General features: G+C 65.6%; 2 protein-coding genes and 1 long non-coding RNA gene across 5 annotated transcripts; 2 read left to right on the top strand and 1 right to left on the bottom strand.

Moving 5' to 3' along the window:
* Positions 1-62: 62 nt before the first annotated feature.
* CAMTA2 (calmodulin binding transcription activator 2) lies at positions 63-14,033 on the top strand. 3 transcript variants are annotated; one of them, XM_045985300.1, is made up of 23 exons: positions 63-149; positions 1,282-1,376; positions 1,567-1,670; positions 2,766-2,833; positions 2,913-3,048; positions 3,515-3,586; positions 3,767-3,920; positions 4,176-4,310; positions 4,823-5,760; positions 6,361-6,487; positions 7,673-7,807; positions 9,434-9,549; positions 10,068-10,252; positions 10,566-10,644; positions 10,743-10,965; positions 11,059-11,336; positions 12,214-12,410; positions 12,633-12,816; positions 12,957-13,028; positions 13,121-13,141; positions 13,299-13,486; positions 13,639-13,713; positions 13,821-14,033. In XM_045985300.1, the coding sequence occupies exons 2-23, from the start codon at positions 1,346-1,348 to the stop codon at positions 13,882-13,884; spliced, it is 3,582 nt and encodes a 1,193-aa protein (XP_045841256.1). In that variant the 5' UTR covers positions 63-149; positions 1,282-1,345; the 3' UTR covers positions 13,885-14,033. The 3 variants fall into 3 exon arrangements, with proteins under 3 accessions (XP_045841256.1, XP_045841254.1, XP_045841255.1); XM_045985298.1 differs by lacking the exon at positions 63-149 and adding an exon at positions 600-729; XM_045985299.1 differs by lacking the exons at positions 63-149; positions 13,121-13,141 and adding an exon at positions 600-729.
* Positions 8,196-14,747, bottom strand: LOC123929525. Its single transcript, XR_006815932.1, has 4 exons — positions 14,618-14,747; positions 10,719-10,895; positions 9,421-9,598; positions 8,196-9,318 (listed from the first exon to the last, which is right to left on the bottom strand). It is a non-coding gene; the product is annotated as an uncharacterized LOC123929525 (long non-coding RNA).
* On the top strand, positions 14,185-18,072 carry SPAG7 (sperm associated antigen 7). The gene is made up of 7 exons (XM_045985308.1): positions 14,185-14,693; positions 16,688-16,755; positions 16,988-17,076; positions 17,184-17,268; positions 17,383-17,472; positions 17,555-17,711; positions 17,818-18,072. Exons 1-7 carry the CDS (start codon positions 14,609-14,611, stop codon positions 17,925-17,927), a joined length of 684 nt encoding a protein of 227 aa, XP_045841264.1. The 5' UTR covers positions 14,185-14,608; the 3' UTR covers positions 17,928-18,072.
* Positions 18,073-18,168: the final 96 nt, after the last annotated feature.

The raw sequence follows: 18,168 nt of genomic DNA, 5'->3' as shown, positions 1-18,168 counted from the left end.
CCGGTTGCACCCGCCCCCCTGCAATCCCCTTGACGGGGAGGCCCCGCCCCGTGCGCAGTGACGTCGGACGCTGCTGTCAGCCGGCGCGGGGGGGGGGCTGGTGTGGGGTAGAATGGCCGCTGCCGCCGTCACCCGCGGGACCCCGGGAGGTAAGAGCCGGGGCCTCTCGCCCGCCTCTCCGCCCCCGCGCCAGGGGGCGCCGCTCCGGGCCCGGTCGCGGGCGCGCGGCGTGGGGACCCCCGCCCTTCCTCCCGGCTCGCCCCCACGCCGGCTCCCGTCCTCCTCCTCCGCGGCAGGGGGCGCCGCAACGCGCAGGGCCCCGCGGCGGACCTGCGGCGCCCGCACCGCCCGGGGACCCCGCGTCCCGGGCACGGCCCGGCCCTCACCGCCGCGCGCCCGCGGGCTCTGTCCCGCGGCGTCTCCTGAGCGCTGCTGCGTGCGGGCGGGCGGCGGACCCTCGCACGTCGGGGCTCCTCCGGGGACCCCCGCCCGGGCCGCTCCGCAGCCTGGCAGCCTGCCGGGCCGGGACTGCGCACCTGCGCCCTGGGGCGGAGTCCTGACCCCGACCCGGCTGCCCTGCGCGCAGCTCGCGCGGACGGGCTTCCTCCCCCACCACCGCGGACACCTGGCGGAGCCCGGCGCCCGGAGCCCGCGCAGAGAGCATCCTCCTGCTCCCATCTGCTCCCGCGGGAGGGTGGGGGCTCGGGCTGGAGCCGGAGTGTGGATGGGGTACGCTGGGCCCGGAGGCCGGGGAAGCGGAGGCGTTTGGGCAGAGCGCTGGTGGGGGAGGGGTGCGGAGGGCTGTGAGCCTCCGGTGGAGGATGGGCTGTCCTGGGGGTGGGAAGCCGGGACCTGGGTACCCGGCCCAGATTCGGCCGAGCCGTGACCAACCTGGAGAACGGGGAGGAGGTTGCGACCGGTCGTCAGATCTGCCCTTCCCTCCGCAAATATCAAATTGGGGAGGAACCCAGGGTGTGTCTTGTAAGGCCCAGCCCTCCAGCAGACTTAGATCTCCTGCCCTCCCCCCAGCATCCAGGCTCCCCTTTGCTGACCCGATCTCCAACGACCAGGTGCCCAGGCACGTCCTGGCACCCGGGTCTGGGTTCTCCCTCTCCTCCATGCCCAGCTCTACTCACATCTCATTCTGACCCCTTCCCCCTGCCTCCTCATCTTTCTCGGACATCACAACCCAGTTTTTCCCCCTTTTCCCAGTTCAGTCTTATTATCCTGGGTCAGTGGGGGGGGGGGCTTCTGCCATGACCTTGTTCTCTCCCTTCCCAGCACAGACTCCCCCTCCCCCCGGCCCCTCAGGCCGGGGGTGACCTTGCCCCCTGGAGCCCTCACCATGAATACCAAGGACACCACCGAGGTTGCCGGTGAGTTCACAGCCCAGGTTCTCAGCCGTTCTTTCTTCTGCCTATGGTGACCCTCAAATTCTTGGGTCCCTGCTCCAGGCCCATCCTCCCTGCCCCCGCCCCACCCTGTGCTTTGGATTCAGCCCTTCGCCCTGGGCTGCTGCCGGTGTCAGAGGCAACACACTGCGCCCTCCCTTCTGGTTGTCTCTAGAGAACAGCCACCGCCTGAAGATCTTTCTCCCTAAGAAGCTGCTGGAGTGTCTTCCTCGCTGTCCGCTGCTGCCCCCAGAGCGGCTTCGCTGGAATACAAATGAGGTTTTCCAGGGAGCCTTGGGGCGTAGGGCCTGGCAACGTGGGCTGGAGGAGGGTGAATGGGTGTCTTCCTAAGTGCAGAGCGCTGCCCTAAGCTCTTTGGGGGTCACGGAAGGGGTGTAGGGACCTCATCTTGTAGGCACTCATCACGGGCGCATCCGCCTGGGTCAAAGTGATAGCAGCAGCAACAGAATAGTTTTCCCAAGCTTAGTGCTGTGCCAAGTCCCCGACCTGAGTTAGCTCGCTCCGTCCTTCAGCGACCCTATGGAGCAGACCTTGTTGCTCCCCCTGTGCTGGCAGGAGGAAACGGTCTCATCTCCCTCGTGTGGTTCAGGGAAGCCTGCAGCCTCTGCTTTTAACCACCACTGATGTTGGCTCCTTGCGGAGGCACGGTGTTCGTGTTACACACCTTCCGTGCGCCCCGACACACACACACAGACACACACGATGCTTTGTGTGTCCTAGGCGCCCAGTCATCGTTGGCTTAAGTATTTCGTTAGATGACAACCGTCAGCAAGAAGCACATGTGGGTGTGATTGTCGCAGATGCAGGAAGGGCCGGGGCAGGGAGCCGGGCTCAGTGGGGATCCGGGAAGGGATGTGGTCTGTGGGATGACTAGGGTGTCCAGGCTGAGAGGAATGAGTGCAAGGCATGCAGGCCTGGGGGCCACGAACACGGAGGAGCTCGCAGCTCAGGACACAATCAGAGAAGAATCCGCGGCTGGTCAGGCAGGTGGAATAAGGGTAAATGGCAGGAGCTGGTGCTGGCTTTGTCCCTGGTCTGGGAGAAGCTTGGACTCAGGCTGAGGAATTCGGAATTCCTAGCGGTGTCAAGCCACTGAGGTTTTCAGAACCAGGAAGTGGCACAAAAATGGGATTTGGAAAGCAAAATCACATGCCCCGAGGATGGAGGATTGGGACTGCTGTGGTTGAGAGGGAGGGAAGGAGACTAGACTCAGGTTTGAGATGGAGCCTGGGACCCAGGAGGGCAGTAGTCCTCGCTGGGAGCCTCCACTAGCCCCTGGAGCTCAGAGGAGCAGGGGGACCTGCCCCAGCCTCTACGCCGGGGACCCCCAGCTGAACGCCCCTCATCCTACAGGAGATCGCATCCTACTTGATCACCTTTGAGAAGCATGACGAGTGGCTGTCCTGTGCCCCAAAGACAAGGTGAGCGGGTCTGTGAAGGCGGACAGCGGCCGGCCCGGGATTCCCGCTGTGGGACTCAGGCCAGCCCTCCCCTTGCCAGGCCTCGGAACGGCTCCATCATCCTGTACAATCGCAAGAAGGTGAAGTACCGGAAGGACGGCTACTTGTGGAAGAAGCGGAGGGACGGGAAGACCACGCGTGAAGACCACATGAAGCTAAAGGTCCAGGGCATGGAGGTGAGGCGGCCGCTCTCCTCTGTCCTCAGAGGGGCTCTGCCCCCCCCACCGGCCGCTCCTCCCTTCTGTCTCCCATGGCTCAGCCCTCGGGGTGCCTCAGCCATGTGCCGCCTCCCTTGGACCAGCCAGCTCTCCAGGACTTGGGATACTCCCAGGGCCGCCCAGGCCCCTTTCCCTCAGGGGTTCAAGTGCTGACCCCTGAGCACGGGGGTTTCCTCCCCCGAATCACTGCTCCTCATCTCCAATGTGCCCTGCTCTCCGACCTCGCGACAGTCCCTCCCACCTGTCAGGTCTGGCCCTTACAAGGCCCCGGCCCCACTCTTCCCTCCTCCCAGGATGGGGCGGGTGGGGGTGGCGAGGGCGGAAGAGGCGCTGGTGGGAAGACGGGGCTTCCTGGGAGGGGACTGAGCGGAGGAAGAGTTGGGGAGCAGACGGGCCCTCCCCCAGCCAGCCTGTCTCCTGGCAGTGTCTCTACGGCTGCTACGTTCACTCTTCCATCGTCCCCACATTCCACCGACGCTGCTACTGGCTCCTGCAGGTGAGGGGGCTGGGGGCTGGGGAGATGGACCGAGGGCCACTGGGTTCTGAGTGGGAGGAGGAGCCCGGGAAATGGGAGGGCGGCTGGAGGATGGAGGGTGCCGGGTCTGGGGGTCGGGGGGAGCCGCCTGGGAAGAGAGTGGGGACCCCACAGTGGCCTGTGTGTGCCCCTGTGTTGCAGAACCCTGACATCGTGCTCGTGCACTACCTGAACGTGCCGGCCCTGGAGGACTGCGGGAAGGGCTGCAGCCCCATCTTCTGTTCCATCAGCAGCGACCGGCGCGAGTGGCTGAAGTGGTCCCGGGAGGAGCTGCTGGGGCAGCTGAAGCCCATGTGTAAGGGGCTCCCAGGGGGGCGGGGGGGGGGCAGGCCGTTGGGGGCAGAAGGGCTCTATGCCCAGCAGCGTGGGGTGAGCGGCTCACTTGAGCCGGGAGGTGCTTCCCGGAGGGGACATGAGGATTTCTGGCGTGTCCTGAGGTCTTCCAGTCACGGAGAAGGGCTGGAGGACGTTGGTGAGCTGTGAGGCTGCTGGCCGGAAGTCCCTGGTGCTCGGGTCCCCCAGCACACCCCCCCCCAAAACGGTCTTCCAGTTCATGGCATCAAGTGGAGCTGCGGGAACGGGACGGAGGAGTTCTCTGTGGAGCAGCTGGTGCAGCAGATCCTAGACACGCACCCCACCAAGCCTGCGCCGCGAACCCATGCCTGCCTGTGCAGCGGGGGCCTCGGTGAGTGACCCCTGATCCTGGGGCTGTGCTCCCACGTGGCTGCAGGGCGCTTCCGGCCCCTCCGTCCTGCCAGGATTTGCATGCTGGTTTGTATGTCTTTTGCATATCCCAGACCGAGGGGCGGGTGCACAGAGGCCTTCCAGTCCTGGGCGCGTGGGCCTGACCTGGACGCCATCCGTCTGCTGCACTTGCAGCTCCCGGCCACAACAGCCTGAGCGTTGACGCCCAGACTTAGCTTTATCTCTCGCTGGTGCTCCCTTTGCTGTGTGCTTGTCCTACAGGCCTTTACCTGTTTCTCTAACTTCACCCCCCAGAGCCCCTGCTGTCCTGTTTAACTGGGGGGGGGGGGGGCGGGGGGGCGGGGCGGGCTGGGGGCACAGGGCACAACCGCTCCTGCCTCCCAGTGGCCACAGCCGGTAGTACACCTCCCGTGCAGGGCCCAGTGCTGGGAAGCTGGGAAGGGATGGTTGGGCCGTGGAGAACCTCGGTCCTCCCGGCCTTTTCCACTGCAGGTTCCGGAAGCCTCACCCACAAATGCAGCAGCACGAAACACCGCATCATTTCTCCGAAAGTGGAGCCCCGAGCGTTAACCCTGACCTCGGTCGCCCATCCCACTGAGCCCCCTCCACTGATAGCCCCTCTTCCTCCGGAGCTCCCCAAGGCACATACTTCCCCTTCCTCTTCCTCCTCCTCCTCCTCCTCTTCCTCCGGCTTTGCAGAACCTCTAGAGATCAGACCTAGCCCTCCCACCTCTCGAGGGGGTTCATCGAGAGGAGGCACCGCCATCCTCCTCCTGACGGGACTGGAGCAGCGGACCGGGGGCTTGACGCCCGCCAGGCACTTGGCTCCCCAGGCGGATCCTAGGCCTCCCATGAGCTTGGCTGTGGTTGTAGGCTCTGAGGCCTCTGCCCCGCCGGCTCCTCCCAGCCCTGCCTTTGACCCGGATCGTTTTCTCAACAGCCCCCAGAGGGGCCAGACGTACGGAGGGGGGCAGGGGGTGAGCCCAGACTTCCCAGAGGCAGAGGCTGCCCACACCCCCTGCCCTGCCCTAGAGCCCGCCGCTGCCCTGGAGCCCCAGGCAGCTGCTCGGGGTCCCCCTCCTCCGCCTGGAGCAGGTGGGAGAAGAGGAAACCGCTTCTTCATTCAAGACGATGGCAGTGGGGAGGAGCTCAAGGCCCAGGGGGCCACCCCACCCGCACCTTCACCCCCTCCTTCACCACCTCCTTCACCTGCTCCCCTGGAGCCGGCAGGCAGGGGAGGTAGAGGGGAGGCCTTGTTTGGAGTCGCTGCTGGGGCCAGCGACCTGGAGCCCTTCAGTCTTGCATCATTCCCAGACCTCATGGGGGAGCTCATCAGCGACGAGGCTTCAGGCGCCCCTGCCCCAGCCACCCAGCTCTCTCCTGCTCTTAGCACCATCACGGACTTCTCCCCAGAGTGGTCCTACCCAGAGGTGAGCCTCTGGCCCCAGCCCCTCCTCTGTCCCGCTCACCAGCGCTGCCACCTGCTTGTCCCTGTCTGCATGGCAGCTTTGCTCTCATCCCACCTGTGTCTATAGGCAGAGCAGAGCGTAGCCGCTTCCCTTGTCTCTCCAGGAAGCCTCTCCCCTGCCCCGTGCCCCCCGCCCCCCCCCACATGCTGGGTGTGGCCGTGAGTCCCCAAGTGCCCTCGATGTGGACTTGGGGAAGCTGAAGTTCTGTCTCCTGCGTGAAGTTCTGCTCTCTGCTGCCCCAGAGAGCGAGAGGAGGAGCCTCGGTGGGAGGACAGTGGGAACCCAAGGCAAGGGCTTTGGCCTATGACTGCTGTCTGCCAATCAGCTGATAGCCTTGGGGGAAGCAGTTAGTTCTCTGTTCCTGGCAGGAGTGCTGGGAGGAGGGGCCAGGCTAGCTGACCTCACCCTTCTGGGTCCTGCCCCATCCATGTACCCCAGAATCTAGCACAGGGCCTGCTGCACCACAGATGCTCCCTCGGGGTCTGAAGTCAGGATGAATGAACGAGTGAATGAACGCCCAGCTGAGCTCCAGTCACAGGACTCTGGGCTTTGTCTCTGCAGGGTGGCGTCAAGGTGCTCATCACAGGCCCCTGGACAGAGGCCGCCGAGCACTACTCCTGTGTCTTCGATCACATCGCTGTGCCGGCCTCGCTTGTCCAGCCTGGGGTCTTACGCTGCTACTGTCCTGGTACGGGGATGGGGAGTGCCCAGGGGAGGGGCTGACTCGCGGGCAGGGGAGCCCCATGCTCCCCTACAGGCACAGGAATCGGCTGTGTGTCAGAAGTCTAGGCTCTGGCGTAAGCAATCTAGTCCTGAGCAGACTGGCAGCCTTGGAGAAATCTTTCTCAGGTCCGCGGCCTCCCTCCTGGGAGGTCAGGCATTTGAGCCGGCAGGCCTCCCCTCTGCTGTCCCTCCAGGCCCTCTGGCTGGTTGGAGTCGGTTTCTGGGTCCAGTGCAGGGAGGTCTCAGAGCATGAAAAGGGAGACATGTTGGTCTCCCTTGATCAGTCTTGGAGTAAAGGACATTGCCTTCTAGACCTGGACTGTCCAGTACGGTAGGGTTGGCCATGCGGGCCCATGGAAATTCAGTAGAATGAATGAAAACGTGAGATTCAGCCCCTCCAACACAGCAAACACATGTTGAAGGTTCAGTAGCCACACGTGGCTTCATGGTACCCTGCTAGACAGTGCCGATCCAGAACATTCCCGTCATGGAGGCAAGCTCTATTGGACAGCATGGTCTAGAGATCATCGCCAGGGCTCGCCTGCTCTTCTGCCCCCGGCTTTGCTCCTTCCCTGCACTGCGACCGCAGGGACCACCAGAGTGACAGGGTGACGGATGGGCTGTCTGTAAGCGTGCCCCATCGCGACAGCCCGGTCCAGGGGTGCATGAAGGGCAGGGGGAGACCAGGGAGGCTGGGTGCTGGGACTCCTCTCAGCCTGTAGTCTGAGGACCGGGGCCTGGTGGTTTCAAGGCTGTAGACATGGAGAGCCCAGACACAGCTCTCACTGGACCCTGCTGGTGAGCGGCTGCTTCTCTCCCCCCGATCTTGGTAATGGGCTCATGACCCTGCCCCAGACCTTGGGGGATCCGGCTGCTTCCTGAGCGGGGGCATCTGTGGACCCTCAGCCCCCAGGCCCGGGCACGGACTTAGCCGCAGGGTCTACAATCCCAGGCACCCCGGGCCCAGCCCACAGCAGGTGCTAAGTTCTTGAGTGATGGGAATCTGGCCCCAGGTGGCACCAAGGCCACATCAGCCAGGGGCATCCCTGCCTCCAGCAAGGGTGCAGCAGAGCCAGCTGTGAAACGGTCGTGTGCGGCTCTCAGAAGGAGCCAGGGAGAGAGCCTGTGTCGCTGACCCTGTCCCCCCCAGCCCATGAGGTGGGGCTGGTGTCTCTGCAGGTGGCAGGCCGAGAGGGGCCCCTTTCTGCCTCTGTGCTCTTTGAGTATCGAGCCCGCCGGTTCCTGTCACTGCCTAGCACTCAGCTTGACTGGTTATCATTGGACGGTGAGTACCCGTGTGGGGCCCAAGATTTCAGAGGGGCGAACTCGGAGACTCCCTGGGACTCTGGCCTTTTCCCAGCTCCCGCTTCATACTTCTAAAGGTAGCAGCCACCGTCCCTCCCGTCCCCTCCCCTGAGAATCCTGGAGCCATCTCTGTCCCAGCTCTTGGCCTGTCCTCTCTGCCCCAGAGATGGGACGGAGCCAGGCCAGGCCAGGAGGTGGGAGCGGGAACGGGGTCTGGAGCAGTGTGCGTGGGGGTCCGTGTGCACAAGCTGGCGCGTGTACTAGGGCACAGGATTTCAACTTCCTTTCTGTTTCTGCCTCTGCCTTTGAGGTAGGTGTTTGCGATAAGAAATCTGGGGTAACAGGCACGAAGCAGAAGACCGCGTCACTGCTTTGTGATGTTCACCTTTAATATGCTTTAACACGCTTTCCTATAGAAACACGCACGTGCACACACACATACTTACGCAGAGACCTGTGTGTTCCTGTCCTGGTTCTCCCTCCTGTGGCTCTCAGTGCAGTGTCCCCGCAGCCCCTGCGTTCAGCCGGGGGTCCCCCTTCTCTGGGTTTCTCTCAGTTGCGCCACCACCCCTGCCGCGCTTGCCTGCCGCCCCCCTCCATCGCAGGACTGCTTTGCCTCAGGGGCCGTTGCCCCTGCTGTCTCAGCCTTGGGGGACCCCTGCCAAAGCCCTGCCCCCCCCCCCCCCCCCCCGTCTCCCCCCAACCCGGGGTCTCCTCCCTCCCCGCGCTTCCCTGTGCCCCACATCCTCACCTGCCCCCCTCCTTCCCTGTGCTCGTTTGCCACATCTCCCTGCTCTCCTGTCCCTTCTGCCCTTTACCTCGCCGGCCACCTTCCTCCCCGCTGTCAGCTCCAGGCTCTGAGCCCTTTCTGTCCTGCCTCTCAAGCAGGACATCTCCAACCTCCACCCCGTTTGGTGCCGGTTTTCCTGTGGCTCCGATGCCCTCCCGCCTTCCCTCCTCGTCCTCACGTGATCTCAGGAGGGAACAGATATGGCTTGGGGTGTGCGTGTGGGCGCGCGCTTGCGTTCTTGCGCCCGGGTGGGGGAGGAAGAGGAGGGATGGACGTGGCGATCCATCTTTGTCACCTCCAGGCCCCGCCATGCTCTCCGTGGACAGCTGCGGGGGGCCGGGAGGAGGGGGTGGTGCTTCTTAAATCACAAGCCCCGAGCTCACTTGGGCAGTGGACGACAGACAGGAGGGGCCCCGGAGTCCTTCAGCGCAGCGCAGGGGACAGAGATCGCTCTGGGGCAGGGAGAGCGGACGGAGGGCTCACCTGGAGGCTGGGTGTGTGCGCATGTGAGCGTGTGAACGCGTGAGCGATCTGGGGCAGCTAGGGCCGCACGCTGGGACCCCTGCCCCGTCCGTGTCTTGAAGAACGGGGTTTTGCTTCTGGACTCCGGTTCCTGGTCGGCGGATAGCGCTAAAGGTCCTTGTTTCAGGCCTGCATCCTGGCTGGGCTCTACGCCGGCGAGGGGCCCAGGGGCTGTTGTTCTGGGGAAGAGGAACGACTGTGGCACCACATCTTCACCTCCTGGGTCCAGCCGTGGTGGTGCAGGCATCCCCTGCGCCCGCCCGCCACTCAGCCTCCTGTACCTCTTCCCCTCAGACAACCAGTTCCGAATGTCCATTCTGGAGCGGCTGGAGCAGATGGAGAAGCGGATGGCGGACATGGCAGCAGCCGGGCAGGCTCCCTGCCGCGGTCCTGACGCGCCTCCGATCCAGGTACCTCCGTGGGGAGGGAGGTCTGGGCGGGAAGCCGAGGAGGGTCCCCCTGGAGCAAACGGCTCTGCTGTGGGACTCGCTTGTCCCTCCTGTCCCCAGCCGCCTCCTCCCTGACGTCACCCCGTGGCAGGAGCGGCTATTCTGGGCGCCCTCTTGGCATGACAGGCTGCAGACGACAGACTATTTCTGATGCGAAGCGGGTGGGGGTGAAGGTGCTGGTGGGGGAGGGGAGAGGGAGCCTGTGGGCCCGGGTCTCTGAGGACGTGGCCGGGCCATCTGCAGGCATGGCACTGACCGCAGCCGGCGTGAAGGGTGCACACAGGCAAGGCCGTGTGAGGTCTGGCTGCCGGAGCTCCTGGAGGAAGCGAGCCACGGCACGGGGGATGTCAGGAGCCCGAGTGGGAGGCCTGGGTGGTGGGAGCCTGGACGGGGAGGGGAGAGGACGGGTGGGGGCGGCCAAGGCCATGCAAGACAGGGGCAGGATGCTCAGGTCCTGCCTAAGGGGGTCTTCTCCACAGGATGAAGGCCAGGGGCCCGGCTTCGAGGCTCGGGTGGTGGTCCTGGTAGAGAGCATGATCCCACGTTCCACCCAGAGGGGCCCTGAGCGCCTGGCACACGGGAGCCCTTTCCGCGGCATGAGCCTCCTGCACCTGGCCGCTGCCCAGGGCTACGCACGCCTCATCGAGACGCTGAGCCAGTGGCGGTGAGCAGGGCCGTGGGGAGGCGACCAGGGCCGGGGACCCGGGAGGGCCCAGACCACCTGGAGCTCTGCCAAGAGGGAGCTGCGGTCGCTGTAGTTAGAAGGGCCGGGAGAGGATGCACACTCCGGGAATTTCAACACTGCGCCCCCCCCCCCCCCCCCCCCCGCTGACTTGGGACGCTGAGTTTTGGAGCTCTTCCTGTCCTGTGTCTCTGCAAGCACCCCCCACCCATGTTGGTGCTTCTGGACAGCATGCTCCCACGGCACCTGCCCTTACCCTGACCAGGCTCTGGTGTCCCTGTCCCAAATCCTCCAGGAGTGTGGGGACAGGGAGTTTGGATTTGGAGCAAGAGGCTGACCCGCTCAACGTGGACCACTTCTCCTGTACCCCGCTGGTGAGCGCATGTCGGGTGCTGCCTGGGGATGGGTCTTTCAGCGGAGACCCAGCCAGGGAGGCCCCAGGCCTCACCTCCTGCCCCCCATCCTCTCGCAGATGTGGGCCTGTGCCCTGGGCCACCTGGAAGCCGCGGTGCTCCTCTTCCGCTGGAACCGGCAGGCGCTGAGCATTCCTGACTCCCTGGGCCGGCTGCCCCTGTCCGTGGCGCACTCCCGGGGTCACGTGCGCCTCGCCCGCTGCCTGGAGGAACTGCAGAGACAGGAAGCCTCAGCCGAGCCCCCGCTAGCCCTGTCGCCACCCTCCTCCAGTTCTGACACTGGTGAGGCCCGTCTCTGGTCTCTCTAAGACGAGGCTGCGGGTGGGAGGAGGACGGTCGGGCGCCCCCTACCCTGGCTTCCCCCTCCCCCCACAGGGCTGAGCAGCGTCTCCTCGCCCTCGGAGCTGTCGGAGGGCACCTTCTCCGTCACGTCTGCCTACTCCAGCGCCCCGGATGGTAGTCCTCTGCCGGCCTCTGAAACTGTCCCTGGCCAGCTCTCCACCGGTGGCCCTGAGATCCCCCTGTTCCTCATGGACTGTGAAGCCACCAACCCCCACAGGCCAGCCCCCTCCCCGCCTCCTCTTCCAGCAGCCCAAGAAGGTGGGGCTGCCCCCGAGGAAGCAGACGGCCCACCGGCCGTGGACGTGATCCCGGTACGCCACCCGTCCGCAGATGGACAGAGCTGTGAGGGGTGCGGGATGGGGGGATTGCGGCGCAGACACCGAGCATCCGGCAGAGCAGAAGCAGTGTCTGGCTTCAGCTGGGAAGGAGGGACCGGCCGCCCTTGTTTGGGGGATGGGCACAGGAACCCTTTGCTTAGTGCCACTCAGAGCTTGTGACTCCGAAGTCTCGAGGCCTCAGAAGTTAAAAATCCTGGGGAGCAGCCCCTGCTGCTCTGCAAAGACACAGGGTCTTCGGGGATGCGGGGCAGCGCGACGGAGAGAGGAGCAGGGAGGGCAGCACGGGTTGACAGCAGAATGGCGAGGACCCTGAGGGTTGGCAGCACCTGGGCTGCTCAAACCCGGGATGTGCCTTCCCCAGAGAGGCTGCCAAAGTCCGAGACAGCTTCAAGAACAGCACAGGGAACCGCGCTGCGTGTAGCCAGAGCAGTGCACGGGCCCGTGGAGGAGGCCTCCAGGGCCTGGGGTTGTGGGCCTGGCCAAGCCCGTGGGGAGGGCATGCTGGGGGGGCTGCCCGGGAGCAGGCCCCTGGGCGGGGGACAGTGGGTAGTCAGCCTGGAAGGCCGGGGGCTCCGTCTGCTCAGTTCCTGCATCCCCGTCTGGAGCAGGGCCTTCCTGTCCTGTTCTCCATGACGTCTCCACACTGAGGGCCACCATGCACCCACACGGGAGCCCAGGGAGCATAAATGCAAAAATCTGCGAAGTGGGGAGCCGGGACAGCCACCTTTGAGGCCTCAGGCTCTGGTGGCAATGGGAGTGACAGGAGGTGGACGTTGGCTACAGCTGTGGCTAGGCGGGAGCACCTGGCAGTGGGGGCGGTTAGGGACTCAGCAGCTTCTCCTTCATGCAGGTGGACATGATCTCACTGGCCAAGCAGATCATCGAAGCCACGCCAGAGCGGATAAAACGAGAGGACTTCGTGGGGCTGCCTGAGGCCGGAGCGCCCCTGAGGGAGCGGACAGGGGCCCTGGGGCTCAGCGAGACCATGTCCTGGCTGGCCAGCTACCTGGAGAATGTGGACCATTTCCCCAGCTCAGGCCCCCCGAGGTGACCAGCCCAGGAGAGAGCATCTAGACCTGTCCAGGGCGGATGGGAGCAGGGAAGGAGCCTTTCCCGTAGCCAGAGCTCCACTGCAGCTCCGGTGCCAGGGCCTTTGAGGAAAGACGGAACCGGCTGGGGAGCTCCCAACTCCCTCTCGACGCCGTCGCCCAAGCTCTGCCTTCGCAGTGGTTCCCTTTCCGTAACCTCCCTCTCCCTGTTCCCCTACAGCGAACTGTCCTTTGAGCGTGGGCGCCCAGCTGTCCCTTCAGCCCCGTCCTGGGCAGAGTTCCTGTCTGCCTCGGCCAGCGGCAAGATGGAGAGTGATTTCGCCCTGCTGACACTGTCGGATCACGAGCAGCGGGAACTGTACGAGGCCGCACGCGTCATCCAGACGGCCTTCCGAAAGTACAAGGTCAGAGGGCCAGGGGGTCCCAGGGTGTGCGTGACAGCAGTCCGAGTCGGGGGGAGACTGGGCTCTCGGCCAGTGGCAGGACAGGTCAGGTGACCATTGGGGGCCCCGGTGCCGGAGCTGACTCCCTTGTCTTGCTCCAGGGCCGGAGGCTGAAGGAGCAGCAGGAGGTGGCGGCGGCTGTGATCCAGCGCTGCTACCGGAAGTACAAGCAGGTGAGAGCTGGGTCTCCCGCAGGCACCCGGTGCACACGCACCCCCACCGCGCGGCCCTGCAGAAGCCCTAACTCCCCTTCTCTCTCCACAAGCTGACCTGGATTGCGCTTAAGGTATTAGGCCTGAGGTCTGGGTGTGAGGTTGTCCGTGATGATTCAGCTTCCCACGAGCATGTGGACTAGAGGCTTACAGCAGCTGAACCTGGGGGTGACCCGCAGGGGTTCGGGCCTCTGTTCCTGCAGTTCAGCCCCTGCCCCTCCGTGTCTGCAGTTCGCGCTCTATAAGAAGATGACCCAGGCGGCCATCCTGATCCAGAGCAAGTTCCGAAGCTACTACGAACAGAAGCGCTTCCAGCAGAGCCGCAGGGCGGCTGTGCTCATCCAGCAGCACTACCGCTCCTACCGCCGTCGGCCCGGGCCTCCCCACCGGCCCCCGGGCAGCCTGCCCGCCCGCAGCAAGTACGGCCGTCTGCAGCCCTGAATGCCCAGGCCCGCTGCCCTGCGCCCACTCCCAGCCCAGCATCCGGCCCCTGCCTCTCCCTGCCGGGTCCCGGGGCCGAGGGCGCGGGTGCTGGTGTGCCACGGCACCTCATCCTTTCTTCTGCCACCAGAGGCTCCTTCCTCACCAAGAAGCAGGACCAGGCAGCCCGGAAGATCATGAGATTCCTGCGGCGCTGCCGACACAGGTGCTCCCTTCTCCCGGCGGGGTCCCCCAGGGCACCTGCCTGCGCCCGCGCCAGCCTCCCCGCGGCCCTCCTGCCGGTCTCCTGACTCCTTCCCCTTATCTCTGCAGGATGAGGGAACTGAAGCAGAACCAGGAGCTGGAAGGGCTCCCCCAGCCCGGACTGGCCACCTGACTGCGCCCCACCTTCCCCAGCGCTCTGGGGGCCGCTTCTGGCCGTCTCAACAGGGAGAGGCCTCTCCGGGGGAGGGGAGCCTCTGTCGGCAGCTGTCCCCGTCCCTAGGTCTCCCCCATGGGTCGCGACCCCGCTTCCGCGTCCCCCGCGCCGCAGACCCGCGCCCCCGCCTCCCTGCATCTCCCGCCGTGACGTCCGGAGCCCCGCCTGCCCCTTCTCCACGCTCCCCCTCCGCCTGCGCCCGCCTTGGCCCTTCCCGACTTGCCTTATTTATTCGTTGGACGCGTCTCTGAATGTGCCCGCCTCGGCCCCTCCCCCGCCGCGCGCCCCGCCCGACCCCGCGCGTCGGGGCGTCCCTTCCCTCGGCGGCCGCGCGGCGGGGTCGCCGGGTGCCCCGCGCGCCCGGGGGAGGGGCCTGTACATACTGTAACATACAGAGGAGAGTGAAGAGTCTATTTAAGGCGCCGCGCGAGCGAGCACGGCGCGGCGGGGCCCTGCCGGCTCCACGAGCACGTCTACGTGTGCATGGGCTCGGTGTCCACGCGCTGCCATTAAACTCCGCTGCACCAGCCCGCCTCCCGCCTCTGTCTGCGCGCGCCGGGGGCGGGGCCGGGGCGGGGCGGGACCGCGGGCGCGGAGCGTGCCGCCTCAGACGTGTTTCCGGCCTTAAAGGCGCCTCGCCCTTCCCTTTAAGACGCGCCGCCCCTCCGCAGTCACTCCCAAGATGGCGGACCTGCTGGGCTCCATCCTGAGCTCCATGGAGAAGCCGCCCAGCCTCGGGGACCAGGAGTCTCGGCGCAAGGCCCGAGGTGAGGACCCCAAATCCACAGCTGCCTCTCCTCGCTCGGTTCTCAGGGCCGCACTCTCACCCCTTCGGACGCTGCCGCCTCCTCAACCTTGAAAGACCCCTCACAGGCCCCTACGGAGACCCCCGGAGTCCCTAAAAGGGCTGCCGGCCCGCCCGCTGTCCTCAGCGACCGGTGATTGGCTGCTCGGACTCCAGCGCCAGCCTCCCGCCCTCTTTCTTACGGGCCTTCCGCGGTCCTTGTCTCCAATTCGCCGGCGGGCCCGCCCGTCCGCCGTTTTCCGGGTCTGATTGGCTGGCTGCCTCTAGCCCCCTTCCACCCGCGCCTGGGTCCGCCTGCGGGCTGGGGGGGCGTGTCGGCGGCCCATACCCCAGCCGCCTTCCGATTGGCTCCGCGGCACGCCCGTCCGCAGCCTCTTCGCCCCTATTGGCCCCTTCCCTTTCGGGGTCCGCCTAAGACGTCTGGCCGACCTTCCTCGGGCGCACCCCGCCCTCGGCGCCTCGGATTGGTGACCGGGCCCGCCGGGCTGCGCTCCTCCTACCGCTCTCCGCGGCCCCTCTCGCGGGCCCGCCGCCCTTCCCTCGTGGGCGGTCGCCGGGTCCCCAGTGCTGCAGGGCCGCGCTGCCCGCTGGAGGCACGAGAGTGCCGCGGCCGTGCGAGTGGTCGCCGCCTCCCCGGCCTGTTCCTCGAGCGGCCCGGAGCGGCCCGGGGCGTACCGGGGCGGCCGCGCTAGGGGCCCCGGCGGGCAGGGGCCGCGCACGGAGCGGTCACGCCCGAGTTTGACAGCCCCCGAAGGGCGTAGTACGGAGCGGACTGGGCCTTCAGCCGGGCGGGAGCCGCCTGCCCCTTTGGGTAGAGAAGCGTGTTCGAGGCCTCCGGGCGGGCAGCACGTGGGCGCTTTGGCGGCCGCGGCCGGACCCGGAAGCCGAGGTGCAGAGTCCAGTCGGCCTGAGGTCCCAGGGTTCCGAAGCGGTGGGGTTGTAAACCGGCCGGGACTGGCGAACTGCGCTGTTTCTGGCTCGTTGTTAACCCTAGTCGGAGGCCACCTCCCCAGACGCAGGGGGAGACCCGCAGGCCAGTGAGAGCAGTCAGTGGTCAATATAGGGGCCCTGGTGATACGGCTCTGAGATGAGACAGAGGGGAGCCGCCAGGCTGCGTCCACCCGGAGGGACTGCACAGGGTCCTTGCCTGCAGTGGCTCCCAGTCCGCTGGGCAGGCAGATGAGGCATCACGCTGTCGCTTCTCAACACACGCTAGAGCGCGTCTGTGACCCCAGCGTGCTCGGGCCCCAGGGGAGGCAGTGACAGCTCGGACTCTCAGTGGGTCTCGGTCTGCATGAGGAGGACCACAGGTGCACAGGTACCGAGCGGTTAGGCAAACGGAAAGCGGTTTGGGGCAGCCGGAGGCCTCTGATCCCTGCACGTGGGCTGGAAGCCCCGGGGATTCCAAGTGGCAGGACAGAGGGGAGGGAGCGCCAAGACCCGAGCTGGAGGAGCACCCTCGCAGCTCGCCTTGGGTATCTGCAGTTTCAAAGAGGCCTGGTGTCAGACCAGCCACTTCAGCGTTCTCCTGTCGGTGGAAGCAAGAATTAGGGGTGTTACAGAATACAGGAAGTTCAATAATTTCCCCTTTCCTGCGGAGACAGCATGATGGGAAGCTCCTGGAGGGCAAGGCTACCTCTGTTCTCAGTGCCCCAGCGGTCTCAGGTCTCCATGCATCGTCGGCATGAAATAAATGCTTGTGAACCGGGTTCCCCAGTGGGGCCGGGAAATGGGGTCAAGCATCGTTCTCCTCCTTGTCACTCCCACTAAAGCGTGCGCTCTTGAAGGGCAGGCTTCGTCCCAGTGTCTGTGCCAGGCACAGAGTGAGTGCATGGACGTCTGGGGAAGAAACACTTGCCCGGCTCCCCCAGGGCACGCCGGACCTCCTGTGAGGCCTCGCAGACACCCCCACCCCTGGTGCAGTCCCGGGCTCATGCTGCCATTTCTCTCCCCCAGAGCAAGCTGCCCGGCTGAAGAAACTGCAGGAGCAAGACAGGCAGCAGAAAGCGGAGTTCCGTAAGAGGGTGAGCCCGCTGGGGTGGCAGAGGCAGCAGAGGCGGCCTTGGGGAGGACTCCTAGAAGTTAGGGTTGGAAGGTCGAGATCTCAGGTTTTCCCAGATGTGTGCACTGAGAAGCCTGGAGGCCAGTGGCATGGAGGCTGGGGAAGGTGTGGGGGGCGAGGCCCGCTGGCCCGGCTTGAGAGAGGGGTCCTGGGGTGGAGCAGTGGGCTCATGTCCTCCTCTTCTGTCTCCCAAGATGGAGAAAGAGGTGTCAGATTTCATCCAAGACAGCGGCCAGGTCAAGAAAAAGTTCCAGCCGATGAACAAGATAGAGAGGAGCATCCTGTGAGTGTCTCTGGGCTAGGGGAGGCGTGAACGGGCCCACGGGGGCCCCTGAGAAGTGGGTGCTGGGCCCCGGCGGCCCTCCAGACTCTCCCTTCTGGCCTCCCCAGACACGATGTGGTGGAAGTGGCTGGCCTGACGTCCTTCTCCTTCGGGGAAGATGATGAGTGTCGCTATGTCATGATCTTCAAAAAGGTGAAAAGCCCAAATGCCTGCCCTGCTCTCTCCTTTTCAGCCTGTGCCCCCCAGGGGGACAGGCCGGATGCAGCGTGGGTGTGGAACCTGACCCCGTGGTTCCTTTGTCCGCAGGAGTTTGCGCCCTCCGACGAAGAGCTGGACTCCTACCGACGTGGCGAGGAGTGGGACCCCCAGAAGGCCGAGGAGAAACGGAAGTTGAAGGTGAGCTCCGTCCGGCGGCCCGGCCCCGGGAGGGGTTGGGGACAGGCCCCCAAGCGCTGGTGCCTCATCTCTGCACCCCTAGGAGCTGGCCCAGCGGCAGGAGGAGGAGGCGGCCCAGCAGGGCCCCGTGGTGGTGAGCCCCGCGAGCGACTATAAGGACAAGTACAGCCACCTCATCGGCAAGGGGGCGGCCAAGGACGCGGCCCACATGCTGCAGGCCAACAAGACCTACGGCTGTGGTGAGGCCCCGTGGGGGCGGGTGGCCAGGACAGGGCTGTGGGCGGTGGGGGGCGGCTGTGAAGCAGGGCTCCTGGGCCCTCCCCACACTCCTCTCCCACCCCGCAGTGCCTGTGGCCAACAAGAGGGACACGCGCTCCATTGAAGAGGCCATGAATGAGATCCGGGCCAAGAAGCGGCTGCGCCAGAGCGGGGAAGAGTTGCCGCCCACCTCCTAGGTGCCGCGGCTACCCGGGGCAGGGCAGGGCAGGGCAGGGGGCAGGGGCGACAGGCTGCTGCTACTCGAACCCATCCTGGAGCCCCCCCCCCGCCCCCTGCACCACCTCTGACGGCGTCACTTGGGCTGGGGGCCTGCGTTTGACACGTCACTGTTGGAGCCTGGACGTGTGCGTGTGCTTGTGTGTGTGCGTGTGTGTGTGCGAACACGCAGGTGGGTATTTAACGTGTATTATTCCCCTT

This window comes from Meles meles, chromosome 18 (genome assembly GCF_922984935.1).
Source record: "Meles meles chromosome 18, mMelMel3.1 paternal haplotype, whole genome shotgun sequence".
Lineage (NCBI taxonomy): Eukaryota > Metazoa > Chordata > Mammalia > Carnivora > Mustelidae > Meles > Meles meles.
The sequence above is the reverse complement of the archived record's forward strand: the minus strand, read 5'-3'. Positions and strand labels throughout refer to the sequence as shown.